The sequence below is a fragment of the Hydra viridissima genome, unplaced genomic scaffold, assembly GCF_058129835.1.
Source record: "Hydra viridissima isolate aposymbiotic clone 2 unplaced genomic scaffold, HvirCarnegie_v1 scaffold_9, whole genome shotgun sequence".
NCBI lineage: Eukaryota > Metazoa > Cnidaria > Hydrozoa > Anthoathecata > Hydridae > Hydra > Hydra viridissima.
Window position 1 is genome coordinate 3045189 of NW_028324308.1, and position 18933 is coordinate 3064121.

At 28.7% G+C, this 18933-nt stretch overlaps 3 protein-coding genes and 1 long non-coding RNA gene across 8 annotated transcripts; 1 reads left to right on the plus strand and 3 right to left on the minus strand.

Annotated features, from left to right (window-relative positions):
• The first annotated feature begins 202 nt into the window (after positions 1 to 202).
• On the plus strand, positions 203 to 3294 carry LOC149883610 (uncharacterized). 3 transcript variants are annotated; one of them, XR_016455971.1, is made up of 3 exons: positions 203 to 313; positions 444 to 599; positions 1385 to 3294. It is a non-coding gene; the product is annotated as an uncharacterized LOC149883610 (long non-coding RNA). The 3 variants fall into 3 exon arrangements; XR_016455970.1 differs by lacking the exon at positions 203 to 313 and having other exon boundaries at positions 357 to 599; XR_016455972.1 differs by lacking the exon at positions 203 to 313 and having other exon boundaries at positions 357 to 599; positions 2304 to 3294.
• On the minus strand, positions 1375 to 2779 carry LOC149883611 (protein Wnt-4-like). Its single transcript, XM_090098878.1, has 4 exons — positions 2641 to 2779; positions 2335 to 2564; positions 1973 to 2253; positions 1375 to 1860 (listed from the first exon to the last, which is right to left on the minus strand). The coding sequence occupies exons 1-4, from the start codon at positions 2709 to 2711 to the stop codon at positions 1381 to 1383; spliced, it is 1062 nt and encodes a 353-aa protein (XP_089955004.1). The 5' UTR covers positions 2712 to 2779; the 3' UTR covers positions 1375 to 1380.
• A 1417-nt stretch (positions 3295 to 4711) lies between the features above and the next one.
• On the minus strand, positions 4712 to 6496 carry LOC145185978 (protein Wnt-1-like). The gene is made up of 4 exons (XM_090098879.1): positions 6243 to 6496; positions 5903 to 6117; positions 5529 to 5809; positions 4712 to 5381 (listed from the first exon to the last, which is right to left on the minus strand). Exons 1-4 carry the CDS (start codon positions 6311 to 6313, stop codon positions 4902 to 4904), a joined length of 1047 nt encoding a protein of 348 aa, XP_089955005.1. The 5' UTR covers positions 6314 to 6496; the 3' UTR covers positions 4712 to 4901.
• Positions 6497 to 10960: 4464 nt separating this feature from the next.
• On the minus strand, positions 10961 to 18933 carry LOC145185424 (serine-arginine protein 55-like). 3 transcript variants are annotated; one of them, XR_016455584.1, is made up of 9 exons: positions 18706 to 18933; positions 18371 to 18441; positions 17274 to 17354; positions 17166 to 17192; positions 15506 to 15575; positions 12604 to 12857; positions 12292 to 12365; positions 11655 to 11748; positions 10961 to 11338 (listed from the first exon to the last, which is right to left on the minus strand). XR_016455584.1 is itself a non-coding variant. In XM_090097601.1 (8 exons), exons 1-8 carry the CDS (start codon positions 18838 to 18840, stop codon positions 11147 to 11149), a joined length of 744 nt encoding a protein of 247 aa, XP_089953727.1. In that variant the 5' UTR covers positions 18841 to 18933; the 3' UTR covers positions 10961 to 11146. The 3 variants fall into 3 exon arrangements, 1 of the variants encoding a protein (XP_089953727.1); XM_090097601.1 differs by lacking the exon at positions 12604 to 12857; XR_016455583.1 differs by lacking the exons at positions 10961 to 11338; positions 11655 to 11748; positions 12292 to 12365; positions 12604 to 12857 and adding an exon at positions 14068 to 14832 and having other exon boundaries at positions 15074 to 15575.

Genomic DNA, 18933 nt, shown 5'->3' on the forward strand with positions numbered 1-18933 from the left:
CATATAACGTCGTTATAAGATGTAAATGAAGGCTTAAGAGGATAAACCACAGTTTTCAATTCTTTTCCTCGCGTACTTGTACTTACTAATTCTGACAGATGGAAGCTAAAAACACCGCTAGGCTACGAGGCTATCGAGGTGTTCAAAAATGTGTTTAAATCAAAGGCTACTGTGAAGTCTTCAAACACAAATTTCCATTTTTCTCAAATGTAAACAAATGTGGGTTTTCCCCTGTAATTTTCAACTCTTTTTGCCACAAAAGCTATTGTTTGAATGAACGATTGAAATAAAATCGGAAATAAAGAAACATGCGGTAATATTTTTTCGATTAAATGCTCTGTTTATAATACGGCATTTTTTATACGGTATTTTTAATAAGGCTGTGGAAAATTTTAAAGCTTACACTTCATGAACGAAATTTTTCTTGGAATTTATTTCTCCAGGATTTTCTCGACTTTTTCTTGAATATTCAGAACCTTAAACTCTTTATCGAATTTATTATGAGAAATTGTACGAAAGCGAGGCTTCTCACATAGAAAATTGTACGAAAGCGAGGCTTCTCACATGGAAAAGTTTTTCGGTATCGAATCAAGACATCGGTAAAATTTATTTATGACCCCTTTTTATCTTAAGAGTTTTGTTTGTCTGTTTTTTTGTTTGTTTGTTTTTTTTTTTAATTTTTGGTGAACTGATAACTAATTTCCTTTAATTTCTTTAATATAAAAATTTCTTTTATTAACTGTCCCTTATAATATTGGGGGAGGGGAGGGGTATTGGAGGTTATCTGCAAAACTAAAACAGTATCTAAAAGATGTTCTAATTTTGCAAATCAAATTGACACAACTTGTGTCTGTGGCATGTAAAAGTGAATCCTTCTAAGGTAGTAAAATACTCCCCTGTCTTTTAAGGGTTAAATAGAAGAATCTAGGGACAAGTCAATAGATTCTCATTTTATAAATTTTTATTTTTGCATGCTAATTAATTCAGAGGACAAAAAAATAATAGTAAAAGTATTTCATCCTTTGGTAAATTTTATAGCTTCTACTAATGTTAAGAAAATAAACTATATTAAGAAAGGATTTTTGTAAAATAATTTATAACTTTAAGTGTCAACCAATTTTTTTCACAGGGAGTGTCCTTAAATTATTTTTTTTTTTTTTAAAAAAAAAAAAAGAAAGCTTTGTAAATAAGAAACAAGTATCAAAACCTTTTCATTATTAACTTTATTCAACATATAAATTAGGATTAACTTCTCATACATAATAAATATAATATTTGTAAAACATTCTATAAATAAACATAAAATTTATAAATAAATTTATTATATTAATTTTAAAATCACTCTATGAGTTTATAAATTTTTCATCATTATTATCGTAATTAGTTGCATATTTGAGTTACCACCGTTTTATGGCAAGTTTCACAAGTGACATCACAACAGTATGCGAATTTACATCGACACGGAACAGAAATATGGTTTGTTTTCTCTGAATAACCTCTACCGCAGCAAAGTTTTTTGCAATTATCAGGTCCTGTACTGTTCTTGGAACATACTCTTCCTCGAGTGCCTAAACTACCAGTATGTTTATCCAGTTCGCAAAAGTTGGGACTTGGCTGATTGTATACCAGATCATGTTCTGTTATTAATTGCGTATCCTCTGAACGATAGGGTATAAGTTGCGGAGATATTCTATTGTTATCTGACCCTACATGAATAGCACTTTTATACTTCAACTTTATCTGGTTACCAATCAATTTAAAAGAAGGCATCAGTTGAGTGCATTTTTTTACTGCACAAGCACCAGAAGCTCCATGGCAATGACAACTTACTTGACGCTTAATCATCGTAGAACGCAACATCTGAATAAAAAACAATTTTTTAACAGTAAATAATGCACAGAAATCATTTTTGTAGCAATTTACTGGCACAAACGCGTTTTTTTTCTTAAGACGCAAAACAAAAAAACCTTACCAGTCTTCCTGCCTCTTTGTTATGCTCATCGATTTTCCATCTTGGATCGCTCTCCTTATCATTACGAAGCATTTTTCTTGATTCTGTAATTCCATACACAATACTGTTCGATGTACAACTTGTGTCTTCGTATATAATTTCTTTTTCTGTCAATTTGTAAACTTTGTTTTTAGTGGAGGGGCACATGCAATTTTCGATTAATCCTTGTGAACAGGCAATGGCTATAGAATGCGCAAGTCCAGCCGAATAAATGGCGAATAAAAATGATGTTTCTGGTGACGCTAAAAAATTTTGAGAAAATTAAATAAAATGCTTTCTGCTTATTTTCTAGGGAAACAAAATTAGAGGAAGAAATTACTTACCTCGACTTGTAATTTTGTTAAAAGTTCGTGCGGAGCAGTTCCATAGGTGGTGTTGAAACTGTTCTTCACATGCATCGCCAGCCAAACGCGACGCATTGTACAATATTTCACTTTTTAAACCATCGTTAAAGTCGAAGTTCGAATTGCTTTTGGAGCAGCTTAAAGTTGTTTGACGTCTCATGAAAATTGGAAACTTTGAACAAATGGCTTTGTGGTGTCCCTCGATTTCGCTAAAAAGATTTCATTTTTTGTCAGTAAAAAAAATTAGATAAAGTATAAAAACGATCAAACAAAAACAAATGATACCTTCTTGCAAAAATATTTTTCACGAGAACGAAATACAAAAGAAACTGAGTTATTGAAGATAAACTGGTCATTTCATTCGAGTTTTTGCTCCGCAACAAGACGCAAGAAAAGTCATTTACATGCTTTAAATAGGTATCAATTTCCTGTTCGGCAATTGCTCGATAAAAATAAAGATTTGCAGCGGCGACATTTTTAAGAGAAATAATAAAATGGGGTTCCTCCATTGAAAGGACGACAGTTAATGCGTCACTTAAGTAAATACTGGTGCAGTTTATTAATGGCTTAATGAATTAAAACTGGTAATCTACAGTGAATATAACGTGGAAATCTGTTTTTTAGTTATAGGAAGACTCGGTCGAGTTGTGAAGAACCCATTGTTGCTAATTTAGTTTTTAATGGAGAACTCTAACTATTAACGGAAGCAGGAATTTTAAAGATCACTTTAGGAACACGGATGACTTCAGTGGCGACATCTTTAAAATATAAAGCTATACCAAATATTCCAACGAAGTGTTTTTGTGTTTTTTATAAAAAAAGAATGGTAAAGATTAATAGTTAATGACCACTTCCGTTCGTTATTTTACTCTCGGAATAAGGATTATTTTTTGCGATATATTTTTTCCTAAATATGTATATTTAAACTAAAATTAAGTTGCGATTCGTTGATTTTCTTTCTTCCAGCCATGGATTCTTATGATCTTTTAAAATAATTTGCGTGAACTTTGACCATTTTTTGAGTAAATAAAAGATATTTTCTGAATCAAAGTAAAACAATACAATTAATGCAATTAAAAAAAAAAAGAAATTTCCCCTCCCCTTTTCTTTGATTTTACTAAATGAACATCTTTACTAATTCTATGTAGTGAGGGTTTTTATATTACACGGCACCAATTCTTTCAAACAATTTAAAACAATTAAATGAAATAGATAAGCTTTTTCTGTGTGTTATAAAATAGATGAAACAGTTTTAATGTTTAAAAATATGTATATTAAAATAAATATATGTATTCAAAGGATATTTGAATAAAGTAAATTTTTATATATATTCAATTTTTATTACAACAACTGAGATTGTAAATAATGTTAATTTGGACAGAAGTTCTTATACTGACTATGACCATTATTCATGCAATTACAGCATGTGAATGGTCGCATCAAAACATCTTTTTTCAGTTTTGCTTGATATTTTCGTTGCGTTGCTCTCTATTATATTTTCGGTGTGCCTTATTTTTTTTTTTGTTTTATTTATTTATTTTTTTTTTAATAAATATTTTCTAACAGACATTCTCTAATAAATATTTTCTAATAATTATTTTCTAATAATTATTTTCTAATAATTATTTTCTAATAAATATTTCTAATAAATGTACAAGCAAAATGTACAAGTCAGGTCCCCGACTTATACATTTTTTCTTGTACATTTATTAGTTTGGGTACCATGTAAAAGCTCATTAATCTTTTCTTTTTTTTTCTTTTTTTTTTTTATTGAAAAGAGAATATTTATTTAGAACCATAATTTGGCATCACACTGAGAAACGGTATTAGATTTAGTTTTAAAACAATTTATTTTAAAAAAATACATCTGTAAACCTAATTTTTGTTGCCTGAAAATAATCACACTTTATGATATACAACATGTTTGGTATAAATTTTCGGTAAATATGTGCTTTAGCACATGTTTACCGAAATCAGGTTTCACAAAATCTAAATTTGTGACTTCTGTCGGCACAATGATGATATATTTATAAAATAAAGAGATTTTTTATCACTTTTGTGCATAATAGCGCTTTTTAAATGCGCCACCCGCCGAAGTTCTTGGCTACTTCAAGTACTACGCGAAGTTCGTCAATATTCTTTACGTTGAGACGCAACGCTTTAACAAAATTATTTGCTTTTTGTTGCGCGTAGTTATTTGCGCATAACTGTTTGTGAAAATAAGCAGGTTGAGAGAAAGCCTTTTCATTTCAGAATTTTTAAAGCCATGCTATTACAGAAAGGTTTTTGTCTATTTTTACTAAACTTTGACTTCTCTTGATATTTTTACTTATCTATTAGTGAATTAACAAGAAGATAAAGGAAAAGATTTAGAGTTACGACTGTATAAATATACATATATACATCTATGTATCTTTTACGTATATACATCTATGTATCTTAAAAAATATAACTTTTTTTTATGTTCGTTAACAATAAAAATAAAATACATCAGGTTTAATAAATTAGATTTGTTAAGAAATATTCTAAAGCGTTTGTTGAAAATCTTATTGACAAAAATGCGTTATCGTTGTTTTCTGACACGAATCGCAGGTAACCTGGCAACAATATGTGAACTTACATCGACAAGGCACAGAGCTAATAGTTTTTTTTTCAGTGTAGCCTCTATTACAGCAAAGTTTTATGCAATTATCTGATCCATCACTGTCTTTTGAACACAACCTACCTTTTGTTCCCAAACTTCCTATTTTTTGATCATACTCGCAAAAATTAGGACTTTGAACGTTGTAAACGAGGTCGAAGGGGGTTAATAATCGTTTATTTTCGGATATGTGAGGTATAAGCTGTGGCGAAATACCGTTATTATCCGGTCCAACATGAATAGCGTTTTTATACTTAACCATTAATTGAATGCTTATAGCATTAAAACTCGGCAGCTGCCGAGTGCACTTTTTCACTGCACAAGCTCCAGAGGCTCCGTGGCAACGACAGGTCATTTGGTGCTCTATATCTTTAGAACGCAGCGCCTGAACATAAAAAGAAAAGGACGTTCATTCTGGAAATAATTATGTAAAAATTTATGTTTAATAAAATGATTTACCAAAGTTTATAGTCTCGACCCGAAAGAAGTATTCTTTTTTTAAATACAATTCATATTTACACTTTTATCTTACCAGCCTCCCTGCCTCTTTATTGTGTTCGTCAATCCTCCATCTTGGATCGCTCTCCTTATCATTTAGAAGTATTTTTCTTGATTCTGTAATTCCATAATCTATGCTATCAGCCGTACACGTTATGTCTTCATATATAATTTCTTTTTCTGTCAATTTGTATACTTTACTTGTTGTTAGCGGGCACTTACAGTTTTCAATTAAACCTCGCGAACACGCAGAGGCCATAGAATGTGTAAGCCCAGCCGAATAAATGGCGAATAAAAAAGATGTTTCAGGGTAAGCTAAAAATTTAAAAAAATCAGAGAATAAAAAAATTTTATTTGTTAAACTAAAAAAATCAAAAGTTTTCACTTTTATTTAATTGTTTTTCTCACCGTGTGATGCAATTTTGCTGTATGTCGCAGTGGAGCAGTTCCAAGCATGATGTTTAAATTGTTCTTGACAGGCTTGAGTTGCCCGAATGGAAGCGTTGTACACGATTTCAGTCATCTTTAAATCATCGTTGCGATGGGAGCATTTTAGCCCAGTCAATCTTCTAATAAAACGAGGAAAAGTAGAACACATGGCAAGCTGATTACCTGCGATGAACCTAATGATTAAAAGATTATCGGTAAAAATTTAAAAAAAAAAAAACTTTTAGAATTTTCATAAAACTTAAAAAATTTTCCGGGGCTTATTTTCAATACGTAAATATGTATGAAGTTCAATAAGCACCTTTCTGAAAGAGTTACTTCCAAAAAAGCTAGTTGTATCAGCAACCGCATTGGATTGACCAATGCATCCATTTTATGCTAATGATTATACAAGTGAAATTGGACATGTGTGGTGATGTTTTAAATAGTGTTTATATCCGGGTTAACATCATTTTTTACTTACACAACGGCGGTAGTTTCAATTTAATTAGCTCAATGGAGATTTCATGAGTTTATCCGATGTTATAATATCAAAAATAACTTTATCGATTGTAAGCGAAACAAATTTTATTATAGCGAGTTATCTATAGTGGATGTGAAAAGCCCACCATACACGCCGCGTTAATTTATTCGCAACGCTTTGACAGCGGTAAGGAAAAAGACAAACAGTTGCTCTGTATTTATGAGTTTCTATTGTATTTATGAGTGAGAGTTCTTGTCAATTTTAATCTTCAAAACTCTATCTTTAAATTCTATCTTCTTAAAATTCTATCTATAAATTCTATCTTCTTAAAATTCTATCTATAAATTTTATCTTCTTAAAATTCTGTCTATAAATTCTATCATCTTTAAATTCAATCTTTAAATTCATTTTATAAACTCTATCTGTAAATTTATCTATAAATTCTATTTTTGAATTCTAATAAAAATCCTGTCTAAAATTATATTTTTAAATTCTATCTGTAAATTCTATCTTATAAGCTTTACCTATAAATTTTATCTTTAAGTTCTACTTATAAATTCTATTAATAAATCCTATTTATAAATTCTATCTATAGGTTCTATCTATCAATTCCATCTTTAAATTCAATTCTATTATTTAATTCTATTCTATTAATTCAATCTATATATTCTATGTTTAATTTCTAACCAAAAATTCTATCTTATAATTCTATCTATAAGTTCTATTTATAAATTCTCTCTATAAATTCTCTCTGTAAATTCTCTCTGTAAATTCTATCTGTAAATTCTATCTGTAAATTCTATCTGTAAATTCTATCTGTAAATTCTATCTGTAAATTCTATCTGTAAATTCTATCTGTAAATTCTATCTGTAAATTCTATCTGTAAATTCTATCTGTAAATTCTATCTGTAAATTCTATCTGTAAATTCTATCTGTAAATTCTATCTGTAAATTCTATCTGTAAATTCTATCTGTAAATTCTATCTGTAAATTCTATCTGTAAATTCTATCTGTAAATTCTATCTGTAAATTCTATCTGTAAATTCTATCTGTAAATTCTATCTGTAAATTCTATCTGTAAATTCTATCTGTAAATTCTACAAATTCAATCTGTAAATGCTATCAATAAATTCTTTCTTTAAATTCTAGCCAAAAGTTCTACCTATAAGTTTCTATCTTTATTTAAAACTCTATAAAAAGTTTTATTTTTATTTCTCTGATATGATTTCTCAGTTTTTAATTTAGTCATTTAATTGTATCTAAAGGTTTACTTGTAATTAATATTTTTATAATTTAAAGATAGAAATAGTGTAAACTTCACCAAAAAAAAAAGTGATTATTCTACATTTACCATTTGAAATTTTTAATGAAGAAATTGAAAATACTGGAATTGACAAGTACGAATAGCGATATGTAAAAACCTTTTTGGTTTGTAATTTTAAGAGTGTTTAGTGACACAATGGATTCCGGCTGACTAAACTATATCGCGGATGTTTAAATTTATGACGTAAGTTTATCCGGTAAGATTTAGGAAGTTGTTTTTAAATCGTCTTTTTTTTGAGTTTTTCTTTAAAAAGTTTATTTTGTGTTTGTGTGCACTTTAAATATATGGTATAAAAAATCATTTTGATTTAAATGTTTTTAGTTTGTATACAATTTTTGCTTAAAAATACTTATTTGCAGCAAATTTATTTATAACTGCAAAAGTATGAAAAGCTGAAAATGGTTGAAGTTGCTTCAAATTCAAATTCAGCTTTTGTAAGGTAAGTTATTTCTATGTTTTATGTTTCTCTAATTTTTAAATACGGAACTTTTTTTTTTTTTTAAGGAGAGTTTAAATGTTAAGAAGAATTTAGAGGCGTGCTACGTGAATGATGGCATGTTTTGTAGGAGGAATAAATACTTCGCTGAAATCTAAGCATTATACCATTAGAGTTTGGTGATGGAAAAAAATTTGAAGTATGAACAAAATACGAATTAAGGATGAAAGCAATGTGAAAATCGATGACCTGTATATGGCAGTATTATTCTAACAGTATTAGAATGTATACTGCCTATGCAGCCAAGTATATTCATTTATTCAGCTTAACAACTTTGTTGAATTGAACTTGGCAAAATCTTGAAGGGTCAGAAACAGGTAGCAAAAAATAACCAACTATCTTTTGCAAAAAAACCTTTTTTTTGGGACTGGTACGAGACAACGTAAAACGTCACAAAGTTTAGAGGATCATGAATTTTACTTAGCAACACGTTGTTAAAATGTTGGAGCCTTTGAAGAAATTACATGTAAATAAGTCATCAGACATTACTTAAGCAATTAATCGTTAAGTGATTAAACACCGTATGCTTGCTTGGGTTCTTGTTTTCTTAGATTCTAATGGTTCGTTCAGGTTTTTCGTCGCTTTTTCTTTGCCGTTTGTAATTGCACGTTTACTGTAAATTTTTATTAATTTTAACGTAAATCTTTACATTTCACAACAAACAATCTTCACGATAACGGAATAGTTACTGTGATTAACTGGACATTAATTGGACATTAAGTGCATTAATTGGACAATTCTAAAGGTAAAAACTTACGAACGTGAAAACAACTGATGTTATATGGGGCGCTAAAAACGAAAATAGCATTTTAAAATGTATATTTGCTTTAGTTTCCATGATATAAGCATCACTTAATGAGATAAAGTTTAAAAAATCATGATGCAACTTACGCTACTGCTACCACACTATCAGTATTCGTTACCAGTAGAAAACCGCCGCTTGTACCAAGATAGTTCGGAAGCTAACATTACGTCATCAAATTGTGGAAACTCATAGTAATTGTAGTGCGACGGAAAAAAAAAAATAGAAAATCCGCAACTTGTGGATTATAACTATTTCGAAATAGTGTTTTTTAGAGAACCAATATATCAAGTTAGTAATTATTATTTTTGGACCGTGAAGACTACTGCAATGATATCTCTAAACAAATGATGTTCGTACATCATTATACCGTGACCATCAGAACATCTTATTACATTTTTTGACCAGAAAGGTCGTATTACTGTTTGTAACAACAAATGTATTGGGAATTAGCATAAATTGTAATCCTTATGAATGGAAATTGTTCGTTGGTTATTCAAAGATGAATAATGAAGCTGTGCTGCTAAATAATAGCAATCCTTCAGTTTTAATAGCTTTTTTTTCTTGAGCTCTTAAGATGTGTTAATTACGATAAACATGTTAGGTTTACGAATCTGTGGACCAAAAAAAAAGATCCCTCATTTATTTTTGCAGCGCTAAAAGATGGAAATTTTTCTATCAGGTACAGCTGCTTTTTTTTTTTGGTCAATTGCATTTACGAAATTTTTCATTGATCCGAACTTGATGTCTAATTAAGATATTATAGTCATTTTGCTATCTATAAGTGCTGAATACTTGAGATTTTTATTCCCTGACTGCAATATCTACTGTAGTAGCCAATCTCTTTAAATATAGTGCAATTCTTTCGCAAGTCTGTCCAATTCGCATGTGAAACAACAATATATCCAAACTGAAAACCAAATAAGATAGCAACCAATTTCATTTCAACAACGATAAGTTTCTTTATATGCTGTATATTTAATTTTCTTGGAAACAATAAAGTATCAAACATGGTTGAAAATTTATCTAGACTTAAAAAATATCTTTACTTAACATATCCTAAAAATTTTATTTTCTTCATATTTCATCTGAAATTTTTCCCATCAAACTGTGGAGATGTGGAATGATGAGCATGGGAAGCGCTTTCAACAAGTTATTGCAACTTTTGGTAAAAGGTAAATGGAGTTTAGTTGATTTTAAATTTTAATTTTACTAAAGAAATTATAGAGCTTTCAAATTCCTTCATTTCTTTTGGTTTGTACTTTTAACGTCATAAATTGTAGAAAGCTTTTGAGATGATAAAGCTCATAACAATAAACTTATTAAACTCAACTTCGCCCCCATTAACGGTGTAATTTGATTTCCGATACATTATTGATTTCCGATTTACAGGAAGTCAGGCATTAGGACGTCTCAGAAAGTTCTTAAGTTTTAGTTACACCAGTCACTCGTTGCAGCCTAACTGGGATTGTAGTTTAAAGAAAATTTTTCAAGTGTCTGTGTGGGTTTATCCTCAGCATTATGATAGTAGTATTAAATGTCGACCATCTAAAAAGCAAACAAAAAATTTATTCTGACACAAGAGTAGATGAGAACTTTTTTTTTTTTACAGATCACATTACTAAAGAAAGTAGTTCGTGTTGCCTCAGCATGAAATCATTTCCAACAGCATAAAGTATACTCTTCAAATTTACACAATAAAATGATTTATTACGAATACAACTTTCCGAGTTTTAGTAGTTAGGTTATTGTAATCTTATGGTCTTAAAACTGTCTTGACAGAAACGAAATAGAATATAAATAAAAAACGCGGAAGATTCTATTTCAAAAAAACAGGTAATTACTTCTTATAATGACAAGCCTTTTTTTGTACTTTTGTTTATTTCTATCATAAATTTACGGAGGAATTAGGTGATACAAATTTTCATCTAGATTTTTATTTTTGTTAAATATGAAAAGTTCAGTTTGCTTTTCCGGATGCCTCTAAGCTCCAGGTTTGATAATCAAGCAATTTTTACATATAAAAATACATTAAAACGGTCCCACTTTATTAAAACGCCAAATTTTTGATCCATGATAAAGGAAACCAAGTGGACAATTTTGAAATGTGCAATAACTTTTATCTAGATCGGCTTCTTGACCTCGAAATAGATCGTCTGGCAAAGGAACTTCGCGATCTACTTCTTCCGCGGGGACTGCGAGAACGTGAACGAACCACTGGTGAGCGTGATGCAGGTGATCGAGAACGCTTCTTGAGCGAACGACTTCGACTTCGAGATCGAGACCGCGACTCAGACTGTCCGCGATAAGTCTAAAAAAAAAAACAAAAAAAAAACGGAACGATAAAATCACGTTTGAAGTTAAATTTATATTTTACATCTACCTTAATCAAATAAAGATTTCAACATGTTTATTTCATGAATTGAAACACTCAATAGAAGTGGTAGAAAATGTAATACTGCGAATATTATAATAATATTATTTGTTGACAAATATGAAAACGGGAGTATAAAAGCAATTCTAAATTCGTTCACATGTCAGTAACGCAAAATAGATAGGGAACATATTTGTAAAAGTAACAGTTCGAAATAAATAGAAACACTGCACTAAACAGGAACATTACTTACACTAATAAGTTTAATTCTTTTTCCGAAAAGCTCTGAACCATCGAGTTTTCGTATGGCATTTTTCATATCGCTGCAGGACGCAAATTCAACGACTCTGAAAAAACATAATACCAGAGTAATTAATTGCATAAAATGTTACAAAATACATAGAAAACCATAATTGGATAAATCTGCTCTTAGCCAACATCAAAATAATGTAACTAAAAAAATTTGCTTGACAAGATCGAGATTGAAAATTAAAAAAACCAATTTAAAGATTTCAAAAAATTCATGTTAAATACTTGCTATATTTATAATAGAATTTTATTTATCAGGATATCTAATGATTCATGAACTTGACAAAGTATAGGTATCTATTTTTAGTTTGAAAGAAGTATCAGTGTTTGAAATTGATCAACGCTTCGTAAAATACCACAATGTCACAGAGTGAGCAACTTTTGACAACATAAAATTGTATAGAAATTTACATAAAATTTTACAACTGATCAGTGTATAATTGATTGTTTTTGCTGAAACAAATGCATTTGCAAACCAAATTCTTCAGTATTAATATTCCTTGTTCACTGTGTAGATAGTTGAACTGTTTTACTTGAGTACTGATTAATTAAAAAATACGTAATAAACCAATGTTGCTTACCCTTCGCCCATTTTTTCACGATGGCACTTTGCAAAAGTAACTTCTCCAGCTTGTCTGAAATAATCTTTAATGTCCTATGAGTCAAAATAATAACAATAGTAATAGGAAAATAAATACAACACTAATAACTTGAAAATAGCAAATGACAGGAACTATAATAAATTGGTGCTTAAGGCTGATGTGCTTGGTCACAATAACTTAAAATACAACAAGTATTGACATATACAAACTTTTAAAATTCTTATAAACTTTTATCTTGATGTAGCACCAATCTGAAATTAAATGGAATTTTGGAACCAGGGTTACACATACCTGGCGCTACAAAAACTAATACCAAAACCCAAGTAACCATTCAAAACAAACAAAATGGAATATATCCAACAGGAATCCAGCCAAAAACAACATTTTATTCTTTTGGTAGTCCAGAAGTACAAAACCACACCAATCAAGGACAGTGTGAACAAGGACGACCACACCAATCAAGGTAAGTGTGATCAAGGACTTAGTTATGAAACTCCTCCCTTCACATCATAACATTCACAAGCCACAAAGTATTAACAAACACACTGTAACAAAATAAAGTTTTGTTAGTTTGGACAAAAACTTCATATATCTCATTCTGCATTTAACTTTTAAACAATAAAATTAAATACTAACTAATGTTATTCTTTCTTGGCGGCAGCAGCAGCAGCAGCAGCAATAATAATAATAATAATAATAATAATAATAATAATAATAATAATAATAATAATAATAATAATAATAATAATAACAACAACAACAACAACAACAATAATAACAACAACAACAACAACAACAACAATAATAATAATAATAGTATATACTAAAAATGCAGTTTTTTGTATCTCATTAAGATTAAATGCTGACCATGACCAATTGAGACTTTATTGTATGAAATAAAGAACTACTCGAAATGAAATTTAAGTTCAATTGCTATTTGTTAACAAAAAAAAAAAAAAAAAAAAACATCTCATTTTAGTCCAATAGTTTACTTGATACAATAAATAGAACAATCAGTCTTACAAATAGTTTTTGACATTTAATATAAAAAGAACAAGATTGACAACATAGCTGACTATTATCAAATGAGCATATGCTCATAGCATTATAGAATGTCATACTGATTAACAGAAGAAATAGGGGTCTGCATTACTGAACACATTAATACCAGAAATGAGAGTCTGCATTACTGAACTAGCTGCTAAACAACTAAAAACAAATGACTTTAGCTAAATTTAGCCTGGCCAAAGAATAAAAAATAACAGTTTCCTTCTTGCTATTCATAAAAAGAATTGCCTGATTTTACTCAAAAATGGCTAGATATATTAGTTGTTTTGGGATATGAAATGGATCAAAAACTTTCTTCAACATACTTTTATTATAGCCCAAATGCATTAAAAAACCATTAAAAACTGTTTTTATTTTCAATTTTGTATTCTATTTTATAAAAGTAACTGCTTTTAAGTCTGAGAGAAAAAGATATCATATTATCTTCAAAAAAAAAAAAATTATACAATCTTAAGAAAATGTCATGTAAAAATGTTTAAAAAAAAGCTTTATGCTTTTTCTTCTTCAGAGAAACAATGATTCAAAATTGAATGCTGTAGCACAATGAGCAACAACATGATTATTCTGAGCAACTTATACTTCTATATTAAAGTTAATTGATAACATTGTTTTAATTTTTTCTAAATAGCATATATGCCTTAATTACTTTAAAATTTAGTGCGAAATTCGAAAAATCATTCAAATTAATTTTTGAAAAGTTGACATAAATCTAGAGCATAATGCAAACAAGGAAATGGAAAAATATAATAAGAAATGCTTGCACATAAACATAAATTAAATAAAACATTCTATAGAACAGTGTGGGTCAAAGCAGTCAATTTGATAAATCAAGCATCTATTAGTTAAAATACCCAAAAGCATACTATGAAGTTTGACAGAGCACAAACATTTGAGTAAAATTCACTGTTTTAAAAACCTTGTCTAACATGGTATTTTTCAGAGTTTATGCACGTACCAATTTTGAGTGTGGAAAAAAAATTATTTTCTGAGCACACAATTAAAACAACTCAAAATAAGTTATGAGATGTTTCTGTTGATTCTGAAGCGATGGAAATTAATGTATAAATTCTCTTAATTTTAAAGACACAAAGAATATAGTAAGTGTTAGTTAAAGATTTTAAAAATTGTAGCACCCCCCCCCCCCAAAAAAAACAACAACAAAAAACAACAACTTTAAAATTATTAAATGTTTGACTCAAAACTCTAGCAGTAGGAACTAAAATAATATACTTTTTATGCATTTGTATGTGGTTCAAGGTCAACACTCATTAAATTTCAAATGCATTTTTGATGACATAAATCTTAGTGAGAACACTCCCAATCTTTTAAAGTATTTTATATAAGTTATCACCCAAAACACAACTTAATAATAATAATCAACAGAAGTTTGTTTCCTAAAAAGTTGTTGAGAGAACATTAAAAGTCAAAATGCATTTCTCTTTGGAAAAAATGCTGAAAGCGTTTTTTCAAAAATTAACTAAAATCCATCTTCTATATAAATGATGGAAAAGTATTTTCCAAAAATTTGTTAAAACCAGTCTTCTAAATTATACCAGAATATGAAAACTTACAAAACTTCTGAATTTTTAATAGCGTAAAAGTTTCTAAAATCTGCTGTCATTTATTTGTAAATCAATTACAACTGAACCCTTTTAAAGCATTCTGTTTATATGACTTTTACTTTTTTTATTACGACTTTCATCACCTTTGAAAAATCTCTTAAAAAGTTCTTCTTTTTTTTTTAGGTTTGCAAATATATTTTGAGTTTAAGCAAGTTTGTAACAAAATCTAGATTGTTGTGATAGAGTATCTTAATTGCTTAAGTACGCAATTAAGATTTTATATACCTTTTACATAGTGTATTGTTATTAAAAAGATAATAAATTCATTCAGGTTTCAAAATTTGCTTAAAGCACCATTTTTTTGAATTTAGAAAAAACAAGCTTTTTAAATCTACTTTTAAAATAAATTGTGAAAAAAATTTAAAGCCAAATTAGAGAGACTTAAAAAGATTAGCAAAAAAGAAAAAAATTGTATTATAAATTGAAATAGATAAAACTCATTCCAGAACCATCCATCTATCTGAAAGTCATTAAACCTAATAAAAAATATTAAAACAACATACCTGCCAACTACACCTTGTTGAAACATTTTCAATGATCAAACGAAAATCTGTATTATATGGACGACCATACCTAAATTTTACCACAATTGCATTGGCTGGGTATATTACCAGGTACATTACCACAATCATTCTTGAAAAATTCTCTTAGTAAGTTATAAGAGTAAATGCATTATCTTAAAAGATCAAATTGATAGATCCGGGCTTATTTAGCTCATGCTAAACTTCTTAAGACCATTTTATAAAAATTTGTATATTTAAAAAAAAGATGAACATGAAAAAATAAATAAAACATTTCTGATTATTATGCAGAGTTTTTGTTTAGAAATTTCAATACTTAATAGCACCTTGTTTTTGATATTTTTAAAACAATCAATTCCTCAGCTATCATAATTCTTTAATAATACTTTATGAGAATTCACACAGAACTTTGAAAAAACAATCTTATAGATTAGAAGTATTTGATCTAGATTAAGAGCATCATTTGAATCTAAAATAAAATAAAATTTTCCATTTATCATACTTATCAGTTGAACACAATGAAATTCAGCACCCTTAATCATCAAGTACTTTAAAAATACTTAAAAGATTAAAAAAGATTTTTTTTTTGCAGAAAGAAGCTCTTGTATAGTTATTTGATTGCATTGGTGTTAAGTATTGGTTATCATTGGTATCAAGCTAAAATGAGTAAATATATATTAGTCGCATTTGTTGTCTCAAATTGACACTTTAAAATTGATCAGTGATACTTAATCTTGAATTGATTTTTTTTTGCAGGGATATAAAAAAGCTTGATATACAGAAAGAAAAACCAAGAAGCGGAAAAGGGAAAGGATTTAAAGATAAATATATAGCAAAATCAAATTATTCACTCCATAAAAGCAAATCCGTCTGCTGCAGAAATCCTGCAAAAAAATTATATGCACACAAGGTTTGATAAAAAAAGTACTTAAATCTAAAGAATATAAAGCATATCATAAAAAGAAAACTCCAAAGCGATCCATCGATAAAGAAATTAAAACAATTTTTTGTTCAAAAAAGCTATATAAACTTTCAAGCCAAGAAAACTTGTGCATAATTGAAGATGATGATACTTATTACAAAAAGAACTTTTCACGATTGCCAGGCCAACAATATTTTTATCAGTCAAAAGGTAGATGTTGTCAACAAAGTCAGTTAAATTCAAACTAAAAAAATCTTGCTTCCAAATTCCTCGCATGGAAAGCAATATGCTGCTGCATTTTGAAAAGTGCACCATACATTACTTGTAAGATTTTGAACTTGCATTTGTATATAGAAAAATGCTTAGGGAAACTCTTTTTGCCATTCATTAAAAAGCATATGCCCATAATATTTTGGCCTGATTTGGAAGCAAATCCTCAAAACTGTCCTGAATGAGATAATCAGTCAAGTTACCAGCTTTAAAAAAAAAGTAACTCAAAGCAAGATCCAGGAGATAAGTAATCAAGTACTAGCCAAAATATTCGATTTCTATCTAAGAGTCCATTTAAAAGTGTAAAAAATGATTGCAATAAATAGTTTAGTTAAATTCATCATGTAAAAAAAATCAAAAGTAGTTTTCAAGTAATTAAAATAGGCTGAATTTCATTGTGTTCAACCAATATGTACATATTTTTCACTTAAACTACAAATATGCAATTACCTTGAACTGAAACCTCCTCTTTCTCGACTAAAATATAAATAATGATACCATCAATTAAAGTATTAAAAAGAAAATTGATATAGAAAAAAAAACTAACCAAAGTTATACCTTCTTTCTCTCTCTCTATCTCTGTAACCACCATCATATTTATCAGAACGACCAGAAGGTTTAGCATATTCAACTTGAAGCCTTAAATAATTATGTACAAATATAATTAAAACAAAAAAAAAACAATAATAAAAAAATTTGTAAAAACATAAAAAGCACCTTTTCTCTAACTTTTTAATTCATAAACTTTAAATAAGATAAATGGAACTTTCAGTTTTCTCAGTAAACCAATAGAAATATTTTCATCAATATGGAAATAAGTGCGCAAGGATTATTCATCACAGAAAACTCATTTCATATTATTTTATATTCCTTTATATTATATAAAGGAAAGGCTTCATAAGTAAAATTGAAATCAAAAAAGTTATTTGAGCAAAAGTAGAGCTATCATGCAAACTTTACATAAATATTCTGTTCATTACTCAGATTTATATAGGAGAGTTGTATCCCTGTTGTAAATAAGCTGAATTTAAAGACAAGTTCTTTACTCTCCAAGTGTCTATTACCTTTTTATTAGATTTTTTCATTGTTTTAACTCTGCATTTGCTTTTAGCAAATGCTAAAAAATAATTTCTTCTTAAAATACTTTCTTATATTAATCAATTAAATATTACAAACTAAAATATGACTTAACTTTAGATTAACTTAACTCATTCATTTGGTATTAATTTAAAATATTATTAAAAATTTTATCTTCATTTAAGACCATTTTTAAAAAGCATTTGAAGCCAAAAATTTCTTCTGTTTAGTCTCTGCAATGTTCTTTTAATCAATTTTTTAGAAGATTTTAAGATAGCTTGCAGAATTTCTTCTAGTTACTTTTAACCCAATTTACAGACATACACAATAAGATTTGAAGGTTCAACACATGAATTCCAATATTTAAAAGTTATGGAAGCAATAAAGCTTATTACAATGCTAAATCTAATAGTAAATAAATTTTGAGTTAATTGATAACTTGGTATACATTCAGGGAGAGAAACTAAAAACAACTTTTAACTGCAATTTGAACATCTTCACAGATAAAAAGTTTATAAAGTCTTAAATTTAAAAGTTAAAACCTGCAATAATTATTTATTAACTCCAGAAATTTTTACCTTGCCCCCATTAACTCTTTACCATTCAGTTCATATATAGCATCATCAGCATCTCGCCGATCATCAAAAACCTAAATTTAATTTAAAAAATGTTTCCTATTTTTAAAAGAAAACTTTTTAAGAGCAGGAAAAACAAGAAAAAGTGTTACAGCTTTAGATTTCATTCTTTCATTTTTGATACAGAGTAATATATAGGATTTATAATTGCATTTTATTTAATAGATAACTTAGAATTCAATTAAACTTTTTTAATCGAAAATGTTTTCTAATCCTACCAGAACATATATAAAACATTTTATAATAGAGATACTGCCAAACAACTGAACGAAACTCACCACGAACCCATATCCAGTTTTAACTACAACCTCTTGAATAGTTTTTGAAAAACCATGATCTTTAAAAAATCTTTCTAAATCTCTTGTACGAGCATCAGGAGAAAGGTGCCCAATAAACAGCTTATATCTACTCATTATAAATATATTTATGAGGTCTCTTTACAGAGAACACGGCACTAGAATGAAGGATGCCTTCGAGAATGGGCTGACGAAGGCGAAGGAAAATAT

Coding starts and splice junctions, on each gene's coding strand:
- LOC145185424 (XM_090097601.1), bottom strand. CDS start 18,840: ATGAGTAGATATAAGCTGTTTATTGGGCACCTTTCTCCTGATGCTCGT. Junction 17,193..17,273: donor GATAGAGAGAGAGAAAGAAG/GTATAACTTTGG, acceptor TTTATATTTTAG/TCGAGAAAGAGGAGGTTTCA. Junction 15,576..17,165: donor AGAGGAGGTTTCAGTTCAAG/GTAATTGCATAT, acceptor GGTAAAATTTAG/GTATGGTCGTCCATATAATA.
- LOC145185978 (XM_090098879.1), bottom strand. CDS start 6,313: ATGGATGCATTGGTCAATCCAATGCGGTTGCTGATACAACTAGCTTTT. Junction 6,118..6,242: donor GAAGTAACTCTTTCAGAAAG/GTGCTTATTGAA, acceptor TTTAATCATTAG/GTTCATCGCAGGTAATCAGC. Junction 5,810..5,902: donor CAGCAAAATTGCATCACACG/GTGAGAAAAACA, acceptor TTAAATTTTTAG/CTTACCCTGAAACATCTTTT.
- LOC149883611 (XM_090098878.1), bottom strand. CDS start 2,711: ATGACCAGTTTATCTTCAATAACTCAGTTTCTTTTGTATTTCGTTCTC. Junction 2,565..2,640: donor AAAAATATTTTTGCAAGAAG/GTATCATTTGTT, acceptor AAATCTTTTTAG/CGAAATCGAGGGACACCACA. Junction 2,254..2,334: donor TAACAAAATTACAAGTCGAG/GTAAGTAATTTC, acceptor AAAATTTTTTAG/CGTCACCAGAAACATCATTT.